This window comes from Chironomus tepperi, unplaced genomic scaffold (assembly GCF_022539635.2).
Source record: "Chironomus tepperi strain 1889 unplaced genomic scaffold, CSIRO-AGI_Ctep_v1 contig_359, whole genome shotgun sequence".
Lineage (NCBI taxonomy): Eukaryota > Metazoa > Arthropoda > Insecta > Diptera > Chironomidae > Chironomus > Chironomus tepperi.
In genome coordinates this window covers 1336668-1358962 of record NW_027226481.1, presented here as the reverse complement: position 1 = coordinate 1358962, position 22295 = coordinate 1336668, and the positions used below count along the sequence as shown (strand labels likewise).

At 33.5% G+C, this 22295-nt stretch overlaps 2 protein-coding genes across 6 annotated transcripts; one reads left to right on the top strand and one right to left on the bottom strand.

Moving 5' to 3' along the window:
* Positions 1-3389: 3389 nt before the first annotated feature.
* On the bottom strand, positions 3390-8058 carry LOC139094964 (aminopeptidase N-like). Of its 5 annotated transcripts, none has more exons than XM_070646195.1 (3): positions 6911-8058; positions 4508-6087; positions 3390-3767 (listed from the first exon to the last, which is right to left on the bottom strand). In XM_070646195.1, the coding sequence occupies exons 1-3, from the start codon at positions 8041-8043 to the stop codon at positions 3541-3543; spliced, it is 2940 nt and encodes a 979-aa protein (XP_070502296.1). In that variant the 5' UTR covers positions 8044-8058; the 3' UTR covers positions 3390-3540. The 5 variants fall into 5 exon arrangements, with proteins under 5 accessions (XP_070502296.1, XP_070502297.1, XP_070502298.1 ...); XM_070646196.1 differs by having other exon boundaries at positions 4568-6087; XM_070646197.1 differs by having other exon boundaries at positions 3390-3864; positions 4842-6087.
* Positions 8059-16369: 8311 nt separating this feature from the next.
* Positions 16370-21195, top strand: LOC139095058 (facilitated trehalose transporter Tret1-like). The gene is made up of 5 exons (XM_070646306.1): positions 16370-16521; positions 16846-17038; positions 18245-18383; positions 20516-20907; positions 20977-21195. Exons 1-5 carry the CDS (start codon positions 16370-16372, stop codon positions 21193-21195), a joined length of 1095 nt encoding a protein of 364 aa, XP_070502407.1.
* Positions 21196-22295: the final 1100 nt, after the last annotated feature.

The following is a 22295-nucleotide window of genomic DNA, read 5'->3' as shown; positions in this document are numbered from 1 at the left end:
ACAATTCATCCATAAATATTTTTGCTACCCCAGAATATCCAAACAAAAGGAATAAAAGGCAAGCATGACATTAGATGTTGTCCAAATTACTTAATTCCTAATAAATCCACAATGACATTGAAAAGCTCCATTAATTTGCCATAATGTCCAAAACCGAAAGCAGGAGAAGAAAAAAAAATTGTCTCTTCCCTGCTTCCACGTTTATTGTTATTGTTTTGTTGGCATTTGTGCTCCCCGTTGTGAACAGAAAATGATACAAACAATTATCATTTCCTTGCATCATAAAAATTTAATTGAATTTCACCGTTGTTTGCACAGTTTTATTAAGTAATGGACTTATTCATTGTCTTCTGGGCGACATAATTTCCTAATGGGAACTCGCTTTATTCAGCTACAATCTCATTTTCGTTTATTATTATTGATTGATGAAGTGGCAGTGATGCTGAAAGGACACCTGATGAGATGATTTGAAATCATTATGATGGACTTTTTTATAGCATGAGATCTTGTTAGAGAAGTCTGCATTTAGTTTTTAAACTATAGTTCAAGCAGTTTAATCTGATTATGAACTTTTGCAGGAAGAAACAATAGAAAATCTTTTAAGGAGATTGTGAGATTATTGCTGTAAAATTTTGCTGTAAATTTGCTGTCGAAAAGCCACAATATTCTGGTATGGTTTTTACCCGATTAGCACACGTCTGGATATTCTGTCAACTCGGGTCAAGTCAGTGGCTGGCATGCAAAATACGTTAAAATGTGAGGAGTCCGGTAAAGATGTCCGAACTCTATTGAAGACGACTCCTCTTTTTTGGGGACTTTTTGAGTCCAGAATCCCAAAGTCCTGTCAACTCTGAACTACTCATATATCTACAGCAGTGTTGTCCATGAAACGCATTCCATTTTCGGCACACAGTTTGCAAAATACTTTTCAACATCGACAACACTTCACTTTAAGTCTCGGGATATAATGAGAACAAATAAGTGGAATAGAATCCAGATAACTCTGTTATTATACTTAATTCACTTGACCTAAATTCAAATGCCATATGTATGCTTTATACAATTATGTTTATCCAGGTGAAATAGGAAAAAATAACATGGATCTGACTTAATTGTATTGGAAGCAAATTGAAAGGAAAGAGAGTGGGAGCTCGAGTTCAGGAAAGCCTTTGTCTGGCGATACTCATGCTTCATGCTTCTTCAGACACTTGTGTTTCTTTAGATCTCAATAGCAAAGTGATGATAGGGTAGGTTTGGAAGTTATGTGACTCTTTAAGAGTGAAAGGGTTACTATTTCATTACAAGATGCTCATTTTGGAACAAAATATTATGGAAGACGGAAGAAGCCTTAAAAATACTTTCATGTTACGTAATTTCCGTACATTTCCTAAGGCCATCGTCATAAGTGTTCTTTTTGAGTTCCGAATCGACCCTGAACGAATTTCATTTTCTACCTTGTGTACTGGAACTCAGGTATGAACTACATACTTAATTCTGACTTCCTATTGCTTCATTCATCATCCAATCCCAATTCATTACTCCAAAAACGTTTGAATAATTTTCCATTAAAATAAAACAGAATCAATTACTAAAAGTTAGGGTTATCATTAGCTTAAACCCACGGTTGTCTTCCGAACGGTAATCCTTAGATATCTTTTTCTTCCTACTCCATGTCAAACAGATTTTCATTTCCATTCACTCAGAGTAATTTGTAAGGCAAAAAAAAGGAAGTACAAGAGAAAATCTTCATCATTTAAAAAACAAAATGCGAAACTGATGTTTATTCTTCTTATTCCTAGCAATCAACTTAATGTTTTGATGCTGTAATATAGTCATTATTGTTCACACAACCCAACGCGAGAAGAGAGAAAGAGCAGCAAAAAAAGTAGACAGAAAAATGAAGAAGAATTAAGGAAACATTAGCAAAAGTTAATAAACAAACGAAATGAAGATTAACGTAAGCAAAAATGTATAGGCGGATGGAGGAATTAAATGGCGGAAAAGATCAAATTTTTGTAAAGGATGTGTTGTTAATTTTAATAGCTGAATCTATGTAAATGCTTGGTGATTTTCACTTTTTCTAATGTAACTCAAAGTTTTGTTGCAAAAGTTAGGGATGTAAAGTACAGACTTCATAGTCAACTCTCCTTTAAGTCTTTAAGACGACTCGACTTCATACAATATCCTTGTTGACCTTGGAGCCACTCAATTACACGTGGATTTATCTCGAAATTTCCTCTATTATGAATTCCAAGAATCATTTATGATAATAAGCTTAAAATCTCGGATTTTTTTTAAATAATTAATACCAATATTTTGTAATTTAGAGTTTTGTAAACTTCCTGAACTTTCTAATTCCCTGCCGCTGTCTAATAAGTTGCTAATGAGTTGAAAATTAATACATGTAAAGTTCAATTATATTTCATTAAAATGTTTGTTTAGTTTTAAATATAAAAGCTTTCTTATGAGCTTATAAGACAGTTTTGCAGTGTAAAATTTATAGAGATTAATTTCCCAAGCAACATACTGTGGTAAAATTAATGCCATTAAGGGCAAGACTGTGTTAATAGGCTTATATGTAATTTCAAATTTAATCATATAATCAGATATTAAGTGTTTCTGAATGATAACTTAAAAGTCGTTGGTTTGAATCTTGCCATTTCCAAATTAGAGCTTTGTGGGGAATGGGATATCTTTACTGGTCTATAAACGGTATATCATTGGATGTTCAATAGTAAGGGAGATGCAGAAAATGTATATTTAAATATGGTACTTTGCCACCAATGAACTCTTGGAAGGAAGCTGACGATAGAGACAGCATTGCACTTGGCAGACGGAAACCAGGGATAGCGTTAGCTTCAAAGACATTCGAGGCCTCAGGTTCCTTGCTTATGAGGGAGGAAATGAATCACTATTGATCTGTAATATCAGCGAAGTAATTTAGTACTTTGCAATATAATTGGGCGACTCCCGACAGCTCATTGATAGAATCATGCGACAATAAATCGTAGGACGTAAGTTCGAGTCCCATTCTGCATCCGTTATTTGGAATTACGCTTTTTCTGTTACATCAAGATGCTTTAGAACAAAATTATGAAATTTCAGGTTTCAAACCGACAATCTTCGAACAATTTACACCAAATTTGATTCAAGCATCTTCTCGAACACTCCTTAAAGGTACGTAAAATATCTCTTTAAGGACCTGCGATTGAGAAATTAAATTAAAACACAGAACAAACAACCTTGTGTCATGTGTAAAAAAATCCTTCTTTCCTACAGCAGCTGTTTAAATTATAAATTCAAATTTAATATCGGAAACTCACAAGACTACCTAAGAGAGCAGTAACAGCAGCAAACTTAAAAAGATCCTTCCAAGAAAAAAGGTGAAATTTTGAGTAGGTATGTCAGTAATAATTCTTCAATTAATTTTTTATTTACTTTAATCGTAACATTGAGGCTTGGTTTAAGTCTCGAGTGAGAGAAAAGATGTGGAAATATCCAAACAAAATTTTATTGGAACTTTGGTCCACAAAGTATTACTCAATTAAAAATCTTCACCAAAATACACACAGCGAATACAAGAGATGACAAAACGACACCATTTGCACTGTCTGGAGTTGTTGAAGGTTCTGTTGAAGGACTTGTGGACGGTGCAGTCGTTGTAGTAGCAGTAAAATTAATGAACCATTCATTAAGTCCATCAGAATGCTTTTCTTGCCACTCTAAATTTGACTTAATGGAATTTTTCAATGCTGCTGCATTTACGTCTGTAATATAGCCTTCAGCAAGTGCTTCGACCAGAGCTCGAAGTCGATATGGTTGAAGTCGACTTGAGTCGACTCGACTCGACTCAAAAACACTAAACTTCAAGTCGACTCAAGTCGAGTTCATTTTTTTTAGTCGACTTCGAGTCGACTCGAGTCGAGTTATTTTTTTCAAGTTGACTCGAAGTCGACTCCGAGTCGACTTCAAATCTCCAAGAAAAATAATTTTTTCTTAACGAAACTCATTTCTGTTTGCGCTTGTGAAGTATAAATTTACATACAAAAAAATTACCAAATCAAAATTTTCCGAGTTCATTTATTCTTTTTTTGATTTTTTCATGCAAAAAACTTTCAAAAAATAAATAACTAATAGTCATTAATTGATTATCTTCTTTAATTTTAAAACATTATAATAAAAATAACAAATAAAAAATAAATTAAGAGATTTATAAACTTTTCTAAATTTCTTTCTGTAAAAAGCTGGAGAAATTCCTATTTCATTAATTTTTTGAAAGTATCTTGCATAAAGAATCAGAAAAGAATTAAAAATTTGAAAAAAAAGTAGATTTTGCAATCTTTTTATATGTAAATATATACTTCACAAGCGTAAACAGAAATGAGTTTGATTAAGAAAAATTATTTTTCTTGAGAATTGAAGTCGACTCGGAGTCGACTTCGAGTCGACTTGAAAAAAAACACTCGACTCGAGTCGACTCGAAGTCGTCTAAAAAAATGAACTCGACTTGAGTCGACTCGAAGTCGAGTTCGTTTTTTCTTGTCGACTCGAGTCGACTCGACTCGACTTCGAGCTCTGGCTTCGACAAGCATATCATTAATTTTTTCTGAATAATCAGCAGTATTAATGTGACTGCCAAGAGTTGTCCTGAACGATGATATTTGATGGACATTTCTTTCAAGATATTCAAATGCAACTTTAAATCCAATTGTGGAACTAATCAGCATGTTATTTATTATGGTTGTACGCTCAGTAGTTGTGATAACGTTCTTGCTATCCTCAACCATTAAAGCTGTAATACGCAATAAATTTTCATCTAAAGAACATCCTATGCTGCTTACTATTCTACTGCGAAGAGGAAGTTGAAGGTTTCCTGCAATCTCATTTAAATAGTAACCATAAATTGTCGAATTTGCATTTCTAAATCCAGAACAGAAATCAGGAACTGGATTTTCCTGTACATCTTCTTTGTATAAAGCTAATTTTTGCAATTCATGGTCTAAGCAAGCTTCATCCAGTGCATAACAATTTAAAGTTTTGACTTGATTTCTCAGGCTTCGAATGTTTGCTGATTCATTTTCAATTGGAGCTAATCCAATTACATCCAGCTGCTTCTTTGTTATAGATCTTACAAAATTGAGGTATTCAGGATATAATTCAGTTCCGAAAAGAGTTACATTTAATGAACTTATAGATGATCTTGCATCTGTCCACAAGAGATATTCACTTTCATTGGCCAAATAACTCAGAACATCCAAAACATCCGTGGCCATCAATTCTTTCAAGACTGAATATCCAAGCATCAATTCAGTCTGCAACACACGTCTATTTACCAAATGGAATTGGTTGTGATTTTCGAGAAGTCCTTTGGCAATGGATTTCCATAAATCTGAGCTGTATGTGACTCTATAATATCCAGTCTGCTGAACATTAAATACAATCCAGTCATCGTCACTCATTCCAAATGATTGCTGTGGAATTTCAACTGTTTTATTCAACATCCAAGCACTTGCAGTTTTTTTCTCAAAATTTGGCTGTGCTTTAGTTGCAAATGACAATGGAATTGAATAAACTTCATCATTTCCATCTGGGTATCGTCGTTGTGTGAGAACCAAGACACCATTCTGATTTCTCGAAACACTTACAAGTGGATATCCAGCTTGGTAAACCCAACTCGACATAACACGAGCAATGTCTACATTGTTTTCCGGGATATCCTCATTCAAAGCATCTTGAAGTGAGGTAAATAAATCCTGTGGAGTTGCTACCTTGAGTGACATTTTATTCAAATATTTTGTCAATCCCTTGGTGAATGTGGCATCAGAAAGTGCTTCTCTGAACATGTTTAGCACTACTCCAGACTTTGTGTATGAAATGGAATTAAATCTACCATCAATGGCAGCTGGAGTTTCAACATAGTGGTGCATTGGGACTGCTCCTGATCGTGATAATACATCGTAGCCAAAAGAATAATTGATTTCGCCGGTTCTAAAAGATTCCATCCATCCGTCATCGGGGTAGAGGAGGTGAGGTATGAGATATTCGTATAGAGTTGCAAATCCTTCATTAAGCCATAGGTCTGACCACCTGGAAAATTATAAAAAATAATGGAATTAATGATGGTTTTAATGTAATCCCGACCTGCACACATATAAGGTTGTCTAAACGACAGTCAAATGGACTTTACAATTTAACAAGCGACCGACGCTTGGAAGAAGATTTCATGCGACGTTTAAGTGACTGTAATGGTCAAGAATTACGTAGTCTACTTCACTGCCATGTGGATCCCGAGTAGCACATTGCGACGACCGCCATGGTGTCGTCAGGACTACTTGGTTGTGTCGGTGCCTTAACGAACAAGTTGTGCTGCTCGCTGACAACACTTAAGAGTGTGCCGATCGGGAATTTCTCATTAAATTTTCAAACACGCTCCCCGAAATGTCTTTCCAAATCACATATTTCCATAGAAATTCAGCATATCTAACAAAATTGCTTTCCCAACCTTTAAAATATGCCCAAATAAACAAATTTCTCGGCAATAAATTCATCATCATAAAATAAATTATGCTTTGCATGAACATTCCAAATTGAGTGGGGAGTTCAAGTCGAAATCAAAAAGAGAAAATTCTAAGAAAGCCTACAGGAAGCCATAAGACATGGAGCTATTTGCCATCGACTTATATTTTCAATTTACGATTGTTTTTCTTTCTTCCTACGAGGAAGCTTTCACATTTTGCAACTGTTTTCATATAAAATATGTATCTTGGTACATAGTAACACCTTTTGATACATTGAACCTTTATCAAACATAACACGTGATAGCTACTCATATTTTTCATGTGAAATAAAGTCCCAATTCAACTGATCTACAATCAAAATAAACAGAAATAGAAGTAAAAGTTATCAATACCAATGAGGAGCTACGAGATTTCCAAAGAACATATGTGCATCTTCATGTGCCACTGTTGCTATAATATCTTTCTTAGCTGCTGCGCTTGTTGTTGAGTTGGCTAGCAAATATCGCTCTGCGTATGTAACAAATCCCCAATTCTCCATAGCACCAGCTGCAAATTGTGTTATAGCAGCATGATCGAGTTTCGGTAATGTGTAATTAACACCAAAATGATTTACGAATTTCTTTATGATTGGATCTGCAATGCTCAAGGCAAAATCAGCATCGCCATTTGCAATTGATGTTGGCTTGGCAAAAATTCTCTGTGGTATAACGGAATCATTATTGCTGACAAAATCAAATGGTGATACGAGAAATGCAAGTAAGTATGTCTGCACCGGAGGTGTTACATCGAACTTTGATATCACATAATCAGTTTCTTCAACTGGAATTGTGTCGATAAGTGGCATGTTTGAGTATGCACTATAACTTTTATCATGCTGTATTTGTAAAGCCATTGGTGCTCGAATAGCGGGCTCATCATAACATGGGAATGCGTGTCGTGCATCCGTTGATTCAAATTGTGTTACACCATAGTAAACAGTTTCACCATTCATTGTGTAAGATGCACGATAAAATCCAGCATTATTAGTTTGTAATGTTCCATTGTACGTTATATCAAGTCGAATTGTATCGTTTGGCTGCAATGTATGTGGCAGTTCAATTTTTAAAAACTCGTAGACCATCACATAGTCAAAATTAAGTTCATCAGCAAGAACTTCGTCCGTTGAAATATTCAGCAGTGAAACTTTTGATATTGTTATGTGTCTATACTGTAAAGTTATAGTATTTGTCTGCTCTACAGCACGAATATCTATTTTAACACGTCCATCGAAGTCAAAATTGGATTTATCAACATCTGTCTTCAAATAAATATCGTATCTTATTGGCAATGTGTCATTTGGTAGACGATATGTTGTCGACTCATCATTCTTAATGCTCTTTTTTCTGTAATGTCCTGAATTGATCTTCCAATTCTTCTCTTCAGCACGTGATTTGTTTTCTGACAGACTGTCATCTGACTTTAATGGATTCTGAAGTGTTGAGTTGATTAAGAATGTTAAAATTAATAAAGCTTTAATTTTTGCCATTCTTATACGTTTAAGCTATTCACGATGACTGAAGTGAAATGTGGATATTTATTTAATTAATCTTGGAAGTACTTCAATAGTTATCTTATCAATATTTTGAACGGCATATCAAAGTTGGAGGATTAGGAAAGCCGTAGTGTGTCTACGAAGCTGTACAAATGTCAAGTGCTTATGTACTGTTAAACGTAATGATCTGCTGACGACCGAGCTCTGTATTGGGATGTGCAAAAGGATGAATTCAAAGCCTATTCAAGCAATCATGCCTGAAGGTTTGTAGTCCAATAATCAGGTTAATAATAGTAAGGCTTACAACCTTGCATCTCAGATCCCAAGATATACATAGTAAGCTACAGAAGCTTATCAAAATTGAATACAACTCAATTCACAACATTTCAGGATAATTAGGGGAAGTGCTGTTCGGGCGGGTTATCGCTGTGCTTCCTAATTGTACCATTTTTAAGTATATTCCTTCTAGTTATAGAGATTCCGGATTACCTTCGATTAGGACTCGAACCCACGCACTCCTAATTTCATCCAGGTAACATGCAAAGTGCTCTTACCTCCTGAGCTACCAGGGATTATTGAGAAGCGTGGCACAAAGCACATTAAAACTGTCTTCTTTATCCATTACTCATTACACAGCTCTTAATGCTGTATTGAACCACAATATAAATCAAACAATATTATCTCATGTGTGTTGTGATTAACTCATTAAAAAATTGTAAAAAATAATCCCAGACATTTTACACTAATCATAGTAAGTGGAACTAATAACAACTTCATGTATTAGTCATTCGCATAGTAATAAATCTAAAGTAGTAATATAATTTGTGGTCAATGATTTATTACACATGTCAATTCAGTCAGATAAACGATTAGTATCATAAGCAATAGATTACAATTGGCATTCAAGCTCTAATCTATACAGTACAGCAGATTAATTTCATACACTTGAGATTGAATTGTAATCAAATTTATGATGATGAATGGGTATTTTCCGTCTGAGGCTTCATTTTATCAGTCAATTGCAGACACATTGATTACATGAATTTTCAAAATTGTATGGAACTTGAAAATTAAAGCATTAACCCTTATACCTTAATACTCGATAGTATTTTACTAAGCAAATTTCCAGATTTTAATTTGATTTAAGTTAAAATGCATAAAATATTCACAAAATCATCAGACAGTGTCCTCAAAAACCGGAACATCCTATATTAAATTTAGGAAACCAGGAGCATCTAAAATCACATCAGACGGTTATGTGTTCTTTTGCAGGGATGGTGGTGTGGTAGTTTTGATCATTATTTATTAATTTAAATGTCTGGGACATCCAGCGTCAACAGTTATGATCTGTTTTATCGTTAATTGTAGATTTGAATGTATAGAACATCCTGCATCAACAGCTATGGCTTGTTTTGGTCATAATTTGTTGATTTGAATGTCTGGGACATCCAATCTTCTTAGCTATGACTGTTTTTGTTGATTTAAATACCTATGACATACATGGTCAACAAGTACGGCATTTTTGGTCATTATTTGTTGATTTGAGGGCATAGGAACCCTAGAATTCATAACTATAGCACATATAACATCCAGAATGACTTACAAGAAAGAAACCTAAAATGTCTTGCAGATTCCCCATGTCGTCAGCATTCAGCACCTTTGCAATAACCATCTGCCAACCACCCAACCCTGTCTAAAGTGCACATTTATAAAGCACGATACAGGATAGCGTTATGTATCATATTATGAAAACGTAACGATGGTTTCATTAATTTGCAGCAACACTTTCACCCCTTTCCGTGTATCTCTCAGCACATCATGTCATCTGATAAATGAGGAGTAAAAAAAATATTATTGCATGCAGGCAAAAATGAAGGAAAAAGTATAAAAAAAAAAATGGGAACATGCATTGTATAGTTTATGTTAACGATGATGTGATACCACAACAAGGAACAAAAAAATAATTAAATCTTTCAGGACTGTGATAATGAAGATATGTGGGAAATTGAATGTGATATGTTATTAAAATAGCATGACTAGATATGAATGGATGAGTAGTGAAAAATTTTTGTAATTAAATTCCCCTGTTTTTTTGAGCTTTATCATCACTGACATATTTTGATGAACTTGAAATATTTTTGTAACATGATGTGATCTACATTGTAGGTATGTTAGGGGAATTTGCTTAATTAAATGGATTTTTAGTGAATTTGTTCTTGTTCTGGGAAATGATGCTATTGTTTGATATTTGATGAACTACACAATGTGAATAGTGGGTTAGTAACTGAAATCCAACATATTTGTGTCAGGTAATGCTCACTCTGTAACAGTGATATGATCGGAATTTATGTGAATTTCGCCCGGAAGACACATGTACGTATGACTAGAGTATAGTTTGAGTATGGAATGCTTTCCAGAAGAACGATCAAACAACTTATTAGATACACTCGTACGTTTGGTGTTGAATAGTGAAAGGAAGAGATAGAGGAGCTATCTTAGAGTCTTCATGTATCACAATTGACCAAAAAGCAGAGAAATAAGTTACAAAATCAAAATATAAAAATTATTTCAGGCATGTTCCCGACATTTTAGCGTTTTGACACTTACAAAGCGACGCTGCGTTGTCATGACGACTATGTTGTGCTGCTCGGGATGCATATTTTCTGAAAATGACACCATGACACACTAACTTACTATTGAATAAACCCCAAAAATTAGAGAATATCCCATTAGTCAATTTAATGTCATTAAAACTTCATGATACTCAAAAGTTCACATTCTCAATAAATTTATTCAAATAACTAGGAATAAGGCCATCCATACCATCCCTAACAATCTATTTTTATAATGTTCACAAACACTCTCTCAACCTACTCATTAATAATATGGAGAATTATTTATTTTGCATGCATAAATTCTTCCCTCCTATTCTTAAGTCTATTAATTATGTAAACAATTAAGGCAATTTTCCTGTTATAACGACTCTCTCTCCATCTCCTACTCTTTTATCATTTGAAAAACTTTTTTCAGCATTCTATTTTTTTTTTCTCTGTGTTTATTCTTTTGCGCCAACTTTTATAGTAGTCGAGATGAAAAGTTTTCCATTGAATTGAATTTAATGTGAGAATGCGAATTATTTTGTATGCTTTTTAAGCAGTGTTGGTGTCTTGGACTATTAGTTATGGCATGCACAGAATAAGTTATATCTGTCTGTGCAATGAAGATGTGACTTCTAAGCAGACACGTTTAGCCTGGAGCTGGTCTAGCTAGTCTACCAAGAGAACAGCACACACTGGGAAATTCAAGGATTCGAACCGACAATTTTTGAATTACGAGAACAAATTTAAGTCAAACGTCATGTCTCGTCGGCACCTAGACGGCGTATATCGACCTACTCCCTAATTGAAAAACTTGGTTTACCGCATTTTGTTACTAGGCTGACTAACCACGAATTCCCACAATTCCACCACTGCTATTCAACATTCTCACTTACTCGTGTACACATTCACAATACAATTTGAAGAAATGAAAGCAATTTCCTTTCTTTTCTATGTACCATACTCAAACTGATGATAATTTTCAGATAAGGACTTTCATCCTACTAGTTATTACATATCTTCACCAATTTTGTTTTTTTTATTCCATCTCTCCTCCTTCTACTTACTATACTATTATTATTTTTTACTATTACTGTTATTGTTGGACTCAAGTTGATTTTAAGTTAAAGTGTTTGCTCTTGTTATTTTCAAGTACCTCAATACGATCGAATGACGTCTATGATGATTGTAATATACACAACAATATCCACACACATATACCTACATTGTTGCTTCTAAGTATATTCATACGATGATGTTTATACTGTTGATTCACAAATAATATAAGTAGGGTAATGTTTATCTTCTCAATTAATTCGTTAATGGAGATAAGGAGTCGTTCTATTTACGTATTTGTATTTGTACTTCTTCCTCTCACTTACCAAAAATATATAATGTAGAAGGGTATTATTTTTCAATTCATATATATTTGCACATGAATGTACGAAAGTATCACAAGTGAGAGGAAAGGAATCTTATTAAGATTTTTTTTTTCAATCCTTGCCATGCAAGCTAGAAATAAAAAGAGGAAGAAAGATGAAACTTTATCCCTAATTCATTCATTTATCAGAACGGATGGAAAAGTTTCGTGATATTTGGTCTTAATGGAAAATTGAAGCGTCTTTTAGGGTGCTTTTATTGATTGTGGATGATGATGATGATGCTTTTTACATTTTCGCATGTAAATGATTTTATTAGTGCTGTGTAAGTTTTTTTAGATTAACATAAAAAGGGAGAATATTGTTTAGGGCCATTCAGTGCTGTCTTTATTGATGTTTTGGATTGACACAGAAATTGTATTAAAATTTAAGTGGAAAATGTTTCATTTGCATTGCAATTGAAAATTTCTACTATCCGAGTTGTTTCAACGTTCATTTGAGATTTGAATAGTATTTATTTTACATAGTTGAAAACCCCTTTTTTCTTACAAAAGCTCAGTCTGCTTTTGAACTTCGAAGAATAAACAACATAAATCTATTTGGAAGTCGTTTTAATTAAACTACAACTATCCAGCTACAAAGATACATTCGAGTGCCTCAAAGTAGTCACTAATCATCTACTAAGCATTATTTTCATCTATTTAAAAGTCTAGCAATAAAAGAATTAAAGTAAATTAAGATATTAACAAAACCACAATCTCATTGGATATTACCAAGAGGCAAATAAAGCAAAATATCGTCGATAAATCATTAGACATAAATGAATCATACACATATATGTAAACGCCCTGAAAACTTGTCAACATTAAGAGTTACACTAGCAAACTGGTTGCTGAAAATTAATCCCAAAGGATTTTTAAGAATTCTTGAACTGGATGTTTGCACGATGATTCTTATGTGTACGGAATCAACAACGTTACAGATGTCTTGATGAAGATGTATCCTCAGTAGTTAAACTTTAAAAATTCTCTTCCAAAATACCTTGAATTGTCAACTTTAATTTCCTAGACTTAAATTCTATGTTTAAACATATCAGAAGCAGTATTCAGTCTCATAACTACAAATAATGACACAAGCATATTGTATCTAGGTACTTGCATGACTAAACACCTCTCTATAGTCATATCCTTAACAGATTATTTACAAAAGATTCATTTCAGCTTGACTGAACTCAAAATCAGACAGTCAACAAATCAGACATCATTGAAGCATTCAGTATGGCTGAGAAATAAAAGTGCTACGGGATATCGAGACCTGATTGGAGTAAAACTATAAGCATAAACATAATAAGTACAAACAATATCCTCCATTCAATCTTTCATTAAAGTTTCCTTACTGTTCAAGTATTCATGACTAAGTAAATTGCTTGGTATAAGCAATCTAGCAATAGCTTCATCCATTTAAATCTTGAAAGTCGAGATGGGGAAAATTAAATGACCAGAATAAATTTCAATTCATCTTAAATGCTTCCCTAATGCATTTCATTTCAAAGCAGTATTAAAAGTTGAAACTTTCGCAATTCATAAAAGTAATCCTCTTCATAATGGATAGTAGCAGTAGCTTAAAAACTTTCCTCAATCTTCTGTAATGCATTTATGTTTATTCTCTTCATCTTCAGACGAACTGGCAATAAATTCTAATATGAAATAAAAGAGATGAGAATGTAAGTAAACTAAGACTTTTATGACAGGTGAGTGGTTGTTCCTTTCAACATTTCTCACTGTTACATTCTCCATTCTTACAATGCTTGCAGACACGTATGTTCGTATGAATGATGTACTTACAGTTCTCTTTCATGTTTTATCTCATTAATAATAGACCCTTAAGGAGGTTTTTCGAGGAAAATGTTTGAGTCTTTTGTTTCTGATTGTTGTTGAGGATTTGGAACTTTCTGGTGATTTACATAATAATATTGTTAAAAGCTGTGACCTTTTAGATGTGCTTAGTCTTTTGACAAGAGTGAATTATAACTGAAATCTGATTTAGTTCTTACAATTTAAGCTGTAGTGCTGGCTGATGGACACTTTGAATACTACTTTGTGCCATGGCACACCTTGGTGGTGAATCACGATAGAAAGCACACATGACATTTGGTTACTGGCATTTTCAAAGCATTTTCCAGAGATACACAATTTAGACAACTCTGCTTTGTATGAAAAAGACAGAAAATTGGCCAACAGCCAAGGATAAAACCCAAATATTTGAGGCACTGTTAAGATCGCGTCTAGTCACAGTAGTTGAACTGCAATAGTAAGACGAGGGGAAATGGAAGATAAGTTAATATTGATAATATTGTAGGAACTACATTTAAATTGTATCGATCAGGTTACAGACCCTGCAGATGCCAATTGATCGCTTATTAAATACGTCCATCATTTGAGTAACAAGAAGTGAGTGACTTGACATTCTTCGAATTGTTAATATCGTGGAACAAATGTGTTTGTTTTTGTATGAAATTCATTTTTCCAAGTCATTGTGTTTCCACTTTTGTCATAAAAGAAATTTTTCTTATTCCTTCAAGTAAACATGAAGTTCACATCAAAGTGCCTACAAAAAACGTCCCTCCGAGAATTTCACTTCAGTTCATCAAAACATAAAATCAATGAAAATTTCTGATGAAATTCTAATTCTTTGATAAAAAAATTGAACACAAAGCAGCATAAGAACATTAAAATCAATGAAGAAACTTTTTGTCTCTTTCTTTTCATCTCATTTCATTGTGTCTAAAAGATTTGGTCGTCATACATTGAGTGTGACATGACAGCTTCACCGCAGGAGAATAAAAATAAGAAAAAAAAAAGTTTCTTTACACAGAAGAATTTGATTGAAAGCTCTTAATGAAAGATGAAGAAGATAAAAGGCGGCTTTTGTGCTGTAAGCCTGTCTGCTTGTGTCTTAGAGGACTTTTTCATCTTTTGAGTGTGATGTTATACTTAAAGTAATATTATACAATGGAATAAAAGACATAATTAGTAATGATCGCTTAAGTGTAATTAATACAATGAGGATTTGTGGGTTTAAAGGAGTTATGTTGTTGCAGCTATTGTTATTGCCAAGTTATTGCTATTATTTATGCAAGATTGTATTAAATACTGTTTTATAAATAGTTTGAATGAACAATTTATTCAATCTATAAATTATAATCATTGATTAAAGACTCATGGGAATAATAACGTAATTTTGATTTTTGAAAATGTTAACCGAAGTTCAAAACTTGAAAATGTATGTTCAAAAAGAGTTTTTGAACTTGAATTTGAAATTATTCTGAAATTTTTGAAGATTTTATCCTAAAATGTGATTTGGATGTTACATAACATTCTGAATTCTTAATTTAGACAGTGACTTAGCTAAAAGAACCGACCCCCATGTTACCCAAAATGCCAAAAACCTTACCAACTTCTAGATTACTCTACAATTCTATATTAAATGAGTAATTAATCATATTTAAATATTTAATCATAGCAGTCTTCCATAATTTCTTCTAAATGTCAACACCAAAAATTCTTCGCATATTAAAATGCTCGTTAGATAATCAAATTATTATTGTGTAAATTTAGTGAAGCATTAACGTTCCAAAATTCCAAGTCATGTCAAGAATCGGAAGGACTCGTCAAATATTATCAGCATTTTCTGTTAACTTATTGGCATGCTCGATGGGAGCAACAATAGCATGGGTAGGATGAAAATTGAAAAAATCAGGAATTTGCTGTGGAAGTTAACCTTATGGATTGAGTTATATGAAATATTGAATATTGAATGGGGGTTGTTCATGAGTGATGTCTATGGATGTAGACATGTTTGCGCGATGTCCATGGTTGAGACTATCCGACTCTACCCCCGATCCCAATATTCATCGCATGACTTCATTCCATATAGACATCATTCATAAACAACCCCAACTCCATCCCTAACCCACATTTAACATCCTTTTATATAAACATAAATTCCATACTTCCTCAAAAAAAATCAACATGATATTGACAGCCATCATATTCCATAAAATTTTTGGGATCTGAGGAAAGTGATCTTGAAACAGGACCTCTGTCACCGAAAGGTATGGTTAAACTTATCACAACTCCCTCCCAAAAAAATCCATTTTTCAATGAAATTTTCTGGTTGAGAAAGTTTCCCCAAACTATTTCCATTTTAGATTAATACTTCATTCCATTCCTACTTTCCATAGACGAGAAACTAATCATATCCTTGTACAATATAGGCGGAATTGTTGGTGCAATTCTATTTGCCTACATATCAAAAGTCATCGGAAGGAAAATGATATTGAAAATGGTCTCGGCACTACATTTGATTGCTTACATTCTAATTGCATATGCATACTGTGAAGTGATGATTATGGCTTCACAATTTATACTTGGCGTTGCAGCGAGTGGAATTACCATTACAATACCATTGTTTGTTTGCGAAATTGCTGAAGATAAGTGAGTTATGTTGTATACATTGTTCGTAGGTTCTATTTTTTATCGCGTGCTAGATGCTAGAACTCTTTACTGTGCTATATTTGCTTTTGGGGTCGTTGACTTATTATGTAACGCGAAATGCTAAAAATGGACTTCCTACCAATCCCATCTGCTCTCTAAGAGGGCTTCGTACAACCAATTCGAGCATCAAAACCAATCTAGCCTAGAATCTAGAAGCAGTGGCTTGATTGCAAACTTTCAGCCATCTCTACCCCATGTGCATTCCTGCATTCAAATTCCAAAATTCAATTAACTTAGTCATTCTTTTATTTTTCATCTTTACAGCATTCGTGGCGCACTCGGTCTAATGTTTGCATTAATGAAAAGCTTTGGTGTTATATTCAGCTTGAGTTTCGGTTCAATTTTAAAATATTACTACGTTGTATGGATTTTTATGCTCTTCCCGATTCTATATTTGTGTTCAACTCAATTTTGGTACGAGAGTTCATTCTACAAAATTCAATTAGAAGATGAATATGTAAGTAAATATGATTTTTGTGTTTTAATAATTGTTGGAAGGACCTTAGTTAAAATTGAATGTATTTAAATTTAAAATGAATGAAATGAGAATTTTTTGGATATAATCCTTCCAAAAAGTGTGGGATTTGACTTCCAATCCTTTCATACCTTTTTTAGATTCGTATCTTCTGGTTATAATATTTTAAAGAGTTTCAAGACGAATTTAGTTAGGCAAGTCTATAACTTCTTATTTATGCGTCATTCCTAGTCTAAAATCAAAGATGCAAAGATGCTGCTGACAGAGTAACTTTAAGTTTTTCTGCAAACACGCCCGAATCACACAAGTTTGTAAATCGACCCAATATCCGGCACCATACCGACTTGAGTCTGGCATGTTGCCGAATTTAAAACGAGTCCGCCAGCAGCCCGAGTGGACAATTTGAAGTAATGAGTAATTAATGACTAGATCTTCTGTAAAATAATGGTTTCAATAGTGAAGCTGTCATTTTCAACAGATATCAGAACAACACTGCATCAACTTATTAACTAGACATTCTGTCAAGTTGTCCTCTCGGTGGAAGTCAAAGTCACGTCAAAATGGAGCCGGATTGCAGGTCGATTAACCAATTTTTGCTATTCCGGGACGGTGACGCAGTGTTGCCCTAACAACTCTGTTGCTACTCGGATGCAATTCTGAAAAGTAGCTTCACAATTTGCCATTTGACATTTCATCATTATTGAGTTTACAAATCAACAAGATTCCTTTTTCATTTTCAAAAAGCTTTTTTAATTATTTTAATGTCTTGACTTGCCCTTTTTCAAACATAGTATTCGAATAAAATTATTATGCAAAAGACTTTATTTCCATTTTTCAAACATATAAAATGAAATGTTAGCTTGATCATAAAATTTATGCATCTTTTGATTACTCTATACTTTTTTGATAGAAAAGTAAAAAAAAAAATCCGCAGTAAAGGAAGCAAAACTTGATAAAGTTTTGCTCTTTCCTTATTCTGCATAATACATTAAAGATACACACATAAAAGTGCAGCTGATGTTTATATTGCACAAAACGAGGAAACGAGGAAAATTTTAAAGGAAAAACTTTTTCATTCATTTGAAAAAAATATGAAAATTTTCTTTTGAGAAAAAGTAAAATTTTTTAGTTAAATAATTCAATTGCATCTTTTACTAACACCGTATTTCTCCTTCTTGTTCTGTATAGAAAGCCAAAGACTCAATGATGTTCTATCGTGGCGTCAAATCAGCGGACACCAATAGTGTTCAGGTCGAGTTTGACAGTTTACTGCAATTTATTAAATTTTACGATGGAACGGATGGAAATATAAAAATATCCGATTTTTGTAAGTCAGCAGCTTGAGAATTGAATGGGTTTGGAAAAATTTAGTTTTGCTCTAGATTGTTGACATTTAAATGGATGTAAGCGCTGTTGAATGAATATGTTGAAAGTTATACATTTAGAGACTAGTTTTATACTAATAATTGAGTTCAGAATTAAATCTGGAGCTTATGTCAATTTTGGAAGTTACAGAAAACTAAGAATAGTTTGTTCTTTGCCATCGAGTCATTCCAGAGCTCAAAGTCGTCTTTAATTATTTTGTATGGAAAATTGGACTCAAGTTTAATTCGATTCCATAAACAATTCAAGTCGATTTCAAATTCTGTCTGACTCCTCCTTCGCCTTTCTAGAGCATAACGTAAAAAGTGAGCGGTTCCTTCCCGAGTGGACAAAAATACGTTAGAACTAGTCATAAATGGAACATTAACTTGTCTTCAACTTGCTATAACGTATTTTTGTCCACTCAAGTTCAGCTTATCAGGTTTTTCAAGTTTGTGGCTACGTCCTTGCTTGTTTGATTGACTTTAGTAAGATAGACTACGACAAACTGCCAGAAATTCATCCCCAAGCATCAAAACAACTCATTTAACAATATTCCCATGAAAATCATTGTGAAAACACTTTTTTGGCTACAATTTAGCATTTCTAAAAAAAAAGAGAGAGCAGTGGTTAAACAGTGGAATAGTAATATCTGAAATTGCCGGAAGGAGCTTTCATTTATCTTCTTCTTCTTTTTTCATTCCTCCTCGCTTTTTATTCATGCTCGCGAAATGATGAATCTCTATCTCCTCAGTTTATTTTGTTATATTTTTTCATTCTTGGCTCTCAAACATGGAAGTAAGGAAGCAAGTAAAAAAAAAATAGGATGAAAAATTGTCATTAATTTTGTTTTTGACCTCGCAATAACTTTTATGATTGATTCAGCCACAAAGGGAATTGTTTCATAGACAGTTTTTTTTGTTGCTGTTGCTGTTATATTCCCTTTTATTATTGCCACTCGTTTCAAGCTTTATAATGCTTTCATGGTGTTGGCGTAACTGCTGATGTTATTTGCCATTTCTCTTACCATCCTTAAATTCATTTCGGTTGTCCTCTTTGCTCTTTTTTTTGTGCTGTATTGCGAATATATTTATAAAAATGAAAAATCCAGTTAGCTTTGTGTAACGGAGAGAGATTATGAGAGTGCATTCCATTGAGTTTGTACAGATTGACCTTCTTTTTGGGATGCTTATTAAAGGGATCTTTTGATTCATTATGATAATCTCGGTCATGGAAACTCTTAGGACTTGTTTGTTGGGATATTAAATTCATTACTTTAAGGCAGTGTTGTCTAAAGTTTGTGCCGTGGTACACAAGTGTGGCGCTGAATTTTTCTGGAAATGCTGCAAACTCATGCGTGTCATGTGGGGCTCCGGTCGTGGCTTACCACCAAGATGTGCCGTGGCACAAAGAAGTTTGAACAGCACTGCTTAATTCGTTTGTTTGTGATTTGTTTAGTTTGTTCTTTTTTCAAACTACAAATAGAAATGCAGTTCTAAGTGCTCCACCCTTACCAGGCATAGATCATGTTCAGTGCACCCACAAGTGCCAAACTTCAGACATAGTATTTTGGCTTTTCCTTAAGGTATTTATGCTGACGCATATTTAGCTCGATCATTAGCGGTGTATTGAGCAATATCTGGTTAATATCCATGACAAGATATTAACTTGACATTTGTACAGCTTCGGAGTCATACATCGGCTCCTTCAATCCCCCCAATCTCCCAAATGCATGCTCATTCTCTTCACTTACTAATACCATTCACGACAGTAGAAGAAATTACATTCCAGAGAAATATTGCAATTCATAGTCCCCAAAATGAACATTGACACCAAAAAAAATTACCACGACATTAATTTTACTTACAAAAAAATTTCAATAAAAGCCAAATATGCGTCACTTCGTACTAAGCCATAATAATTGCATCAACTTTTCATCTCGTTCTTTTTTTTTTGCTGTACCCAATTTCATTCATATTGCAACAGAATATATATGTACACAAAGCGAGGAGGAGTGAAGCAGCAGCAGCACACAAAAAAAACTGTACAACGAGATTCTACAGCAATAATATTTAATGAGAATTTTTCTTTTTGCAGTGACAAAGGCAGCGAAAAAATCAATTATTATTGGCGTAGTTCTGGTCGCACTGGTACAATTTTCCGGATATTCTTTCATCATTGTTAAAGCTGGCACAATATTTCAACATGCCGAAACAATATCGCCGGAAATTGCTGCAATTTTTACTGAATTCTTTCAAATTTTCGGCATTCTTTTGTCGATTATTTTTGTTGATTCTGTCGGACGTAAGCTTATGATTTCAATGTCATCAATTGGTATGGCTGCTGGTATCCTTATTCATTATCTTAGTGAACATTTTATGACAACAATGAATCTTTCAATCATTGGACTATCAATAACAATTTTTTGTGGTGGTATTGGCATGGTTTCATTACCCTATGTCGTAATATCTGAAATATGTCCATCTAATGTAAGCAATTTATTCATCTAATTAATTTCTAATTGCCATAATTTTTTTTTCTTCTCTATCTTATTACAGATTCGAGGCACTATAATCGCATTATGTGTTACAATGTCATGGGTATTTACAGTTGTTGTAATCAAATTACATGCATTGTTCCTTGAGGCATTTAGTGCGGATGCTATTTTGTATTATTTCATTATTAACTGCATTCTCGGTGCTTGTTTTGTTATCTTTTATGTGCCAGAAACGAGGAAGAAGAGTCTTTTGGAAATTTGTCATATTATGCAGAGATGAGTTATGACTTTGAGTTCGGAGGGTGAGAATAAATTTTGTGGAAGGAATGTGAATTAATGTTAATTTATTGATTGAATGGAAATTTGAGCTTCTTGTGTCATTGTAGGATTAATAATTCTTTGAATGCTTTGGTTAAGGTTGAAATGGTAGTTTTGTTATTGAATTTCTTGAACAGCACATCTTGCTCGCTATGGCACTGTTCGGCACATGTCGGCGTATTCATGGTAAGACGTAATGTTTGACCTTGATGTCAAAAATTACAGACCTGCAATCTTAAACAAACTTTTAGTATAACCGTAAATTGCAGACTTGCGCATCTTAAATGCAAACAGTTTAGGTCTACAGCTCATGACCAAGCCTTATCAGAAACACACTAGATTCTCCAATCGGTAAGGCTTGAGAGGATTCTACCGAAAATTCCGAATAATTCATCCGTATCAGAGCTCGAAAACAATTTGAATTTGAGTCGAGTCGACTTGAATCGACTTTTACATTCAAATTCCAAGTCGACATCAAGCTTAAATCTATATAAATGTAAGGCATATGCTGACAATTCTTTAAAATTCATCAAAACTCTCTTTCGATGCCATGCTCCCACAATAACTTTGTATATTTTACAAATTAATTTCAAATTTCATCTCCCTGATCAAATACACCAAAATTTCATCATCTCAAGCCTCTCATAAAAGTCAAACACCATTAAACACTTCAAAAAATTCAATTCACAAACATCACATATCAAATTTTTGATGGAAGCAATTTTTGATGTCATCCAAAACACAAATAAATTCATTTTCAATAAATTTTATCTTTTTCTTCCACATTATGTCATCGACTTGTCATCAAACATTGTAAAAAGAAAAGCTTTCCTGTTTAACTCAATCAAAAAATAGCAAAAAAAATGAAAAAGATTTTCTCCAAAAACACATAAAAGATCCATATCACGTCACAATACAATAATGAAAACGTTCAATCAATAAAAAAATATATAAATTGATTTTTAACAATGGCATTACAGCAATAATCGAGCATAGTGATAGAGAGAAAAAAAGTCATTTCAATGTTGCAATAACAATAAAAGGCGAACAGCATAGTTTCAT

Coding starts and splice junctions, on each gene's coding strand:
- LOC139094964 (XM_070646195.1), bottom strand. CDS start 8,043: ATGGCAAAAATTAAAGCTTTATTAATTTTAACATTCTTAATCAACTCA. Junction 6,088..6,910: donor AATCTCGTAGCTCCTCATTG/GTATTGATAACT, acceptor ATAATTTTCCAG/GTGGTCAGACCTATGGCTTA. Junction 3,768..4,507: donor TCGACTTCGAGTCGACTCAA/GTCGAGTTCATT, acceptor GCTATATTACAG/ACGTAAATGCAGCAGCATTG.
- LOC139095058 (XM_070646306.1), top strand. CDS start 16,370: ATGGTCTCGGCACTACATTTGATTGCTTACATTCTAATTGCATATGCA. Junction 17,039..18,244: donor TTCAATTAGAAGATGAATAT/GTAAGTAAATAT, acceptor TGTTCTGTATAG/AAAGCCAAAGACTCAATGAT. Junction 18,384..20,515: donor TATAAAAATATCCGATTTTT/GTAAGTCAGCAG, acceptor TTCTTTTTGCAG/TGACAAAGGCAGCGAAAAAA.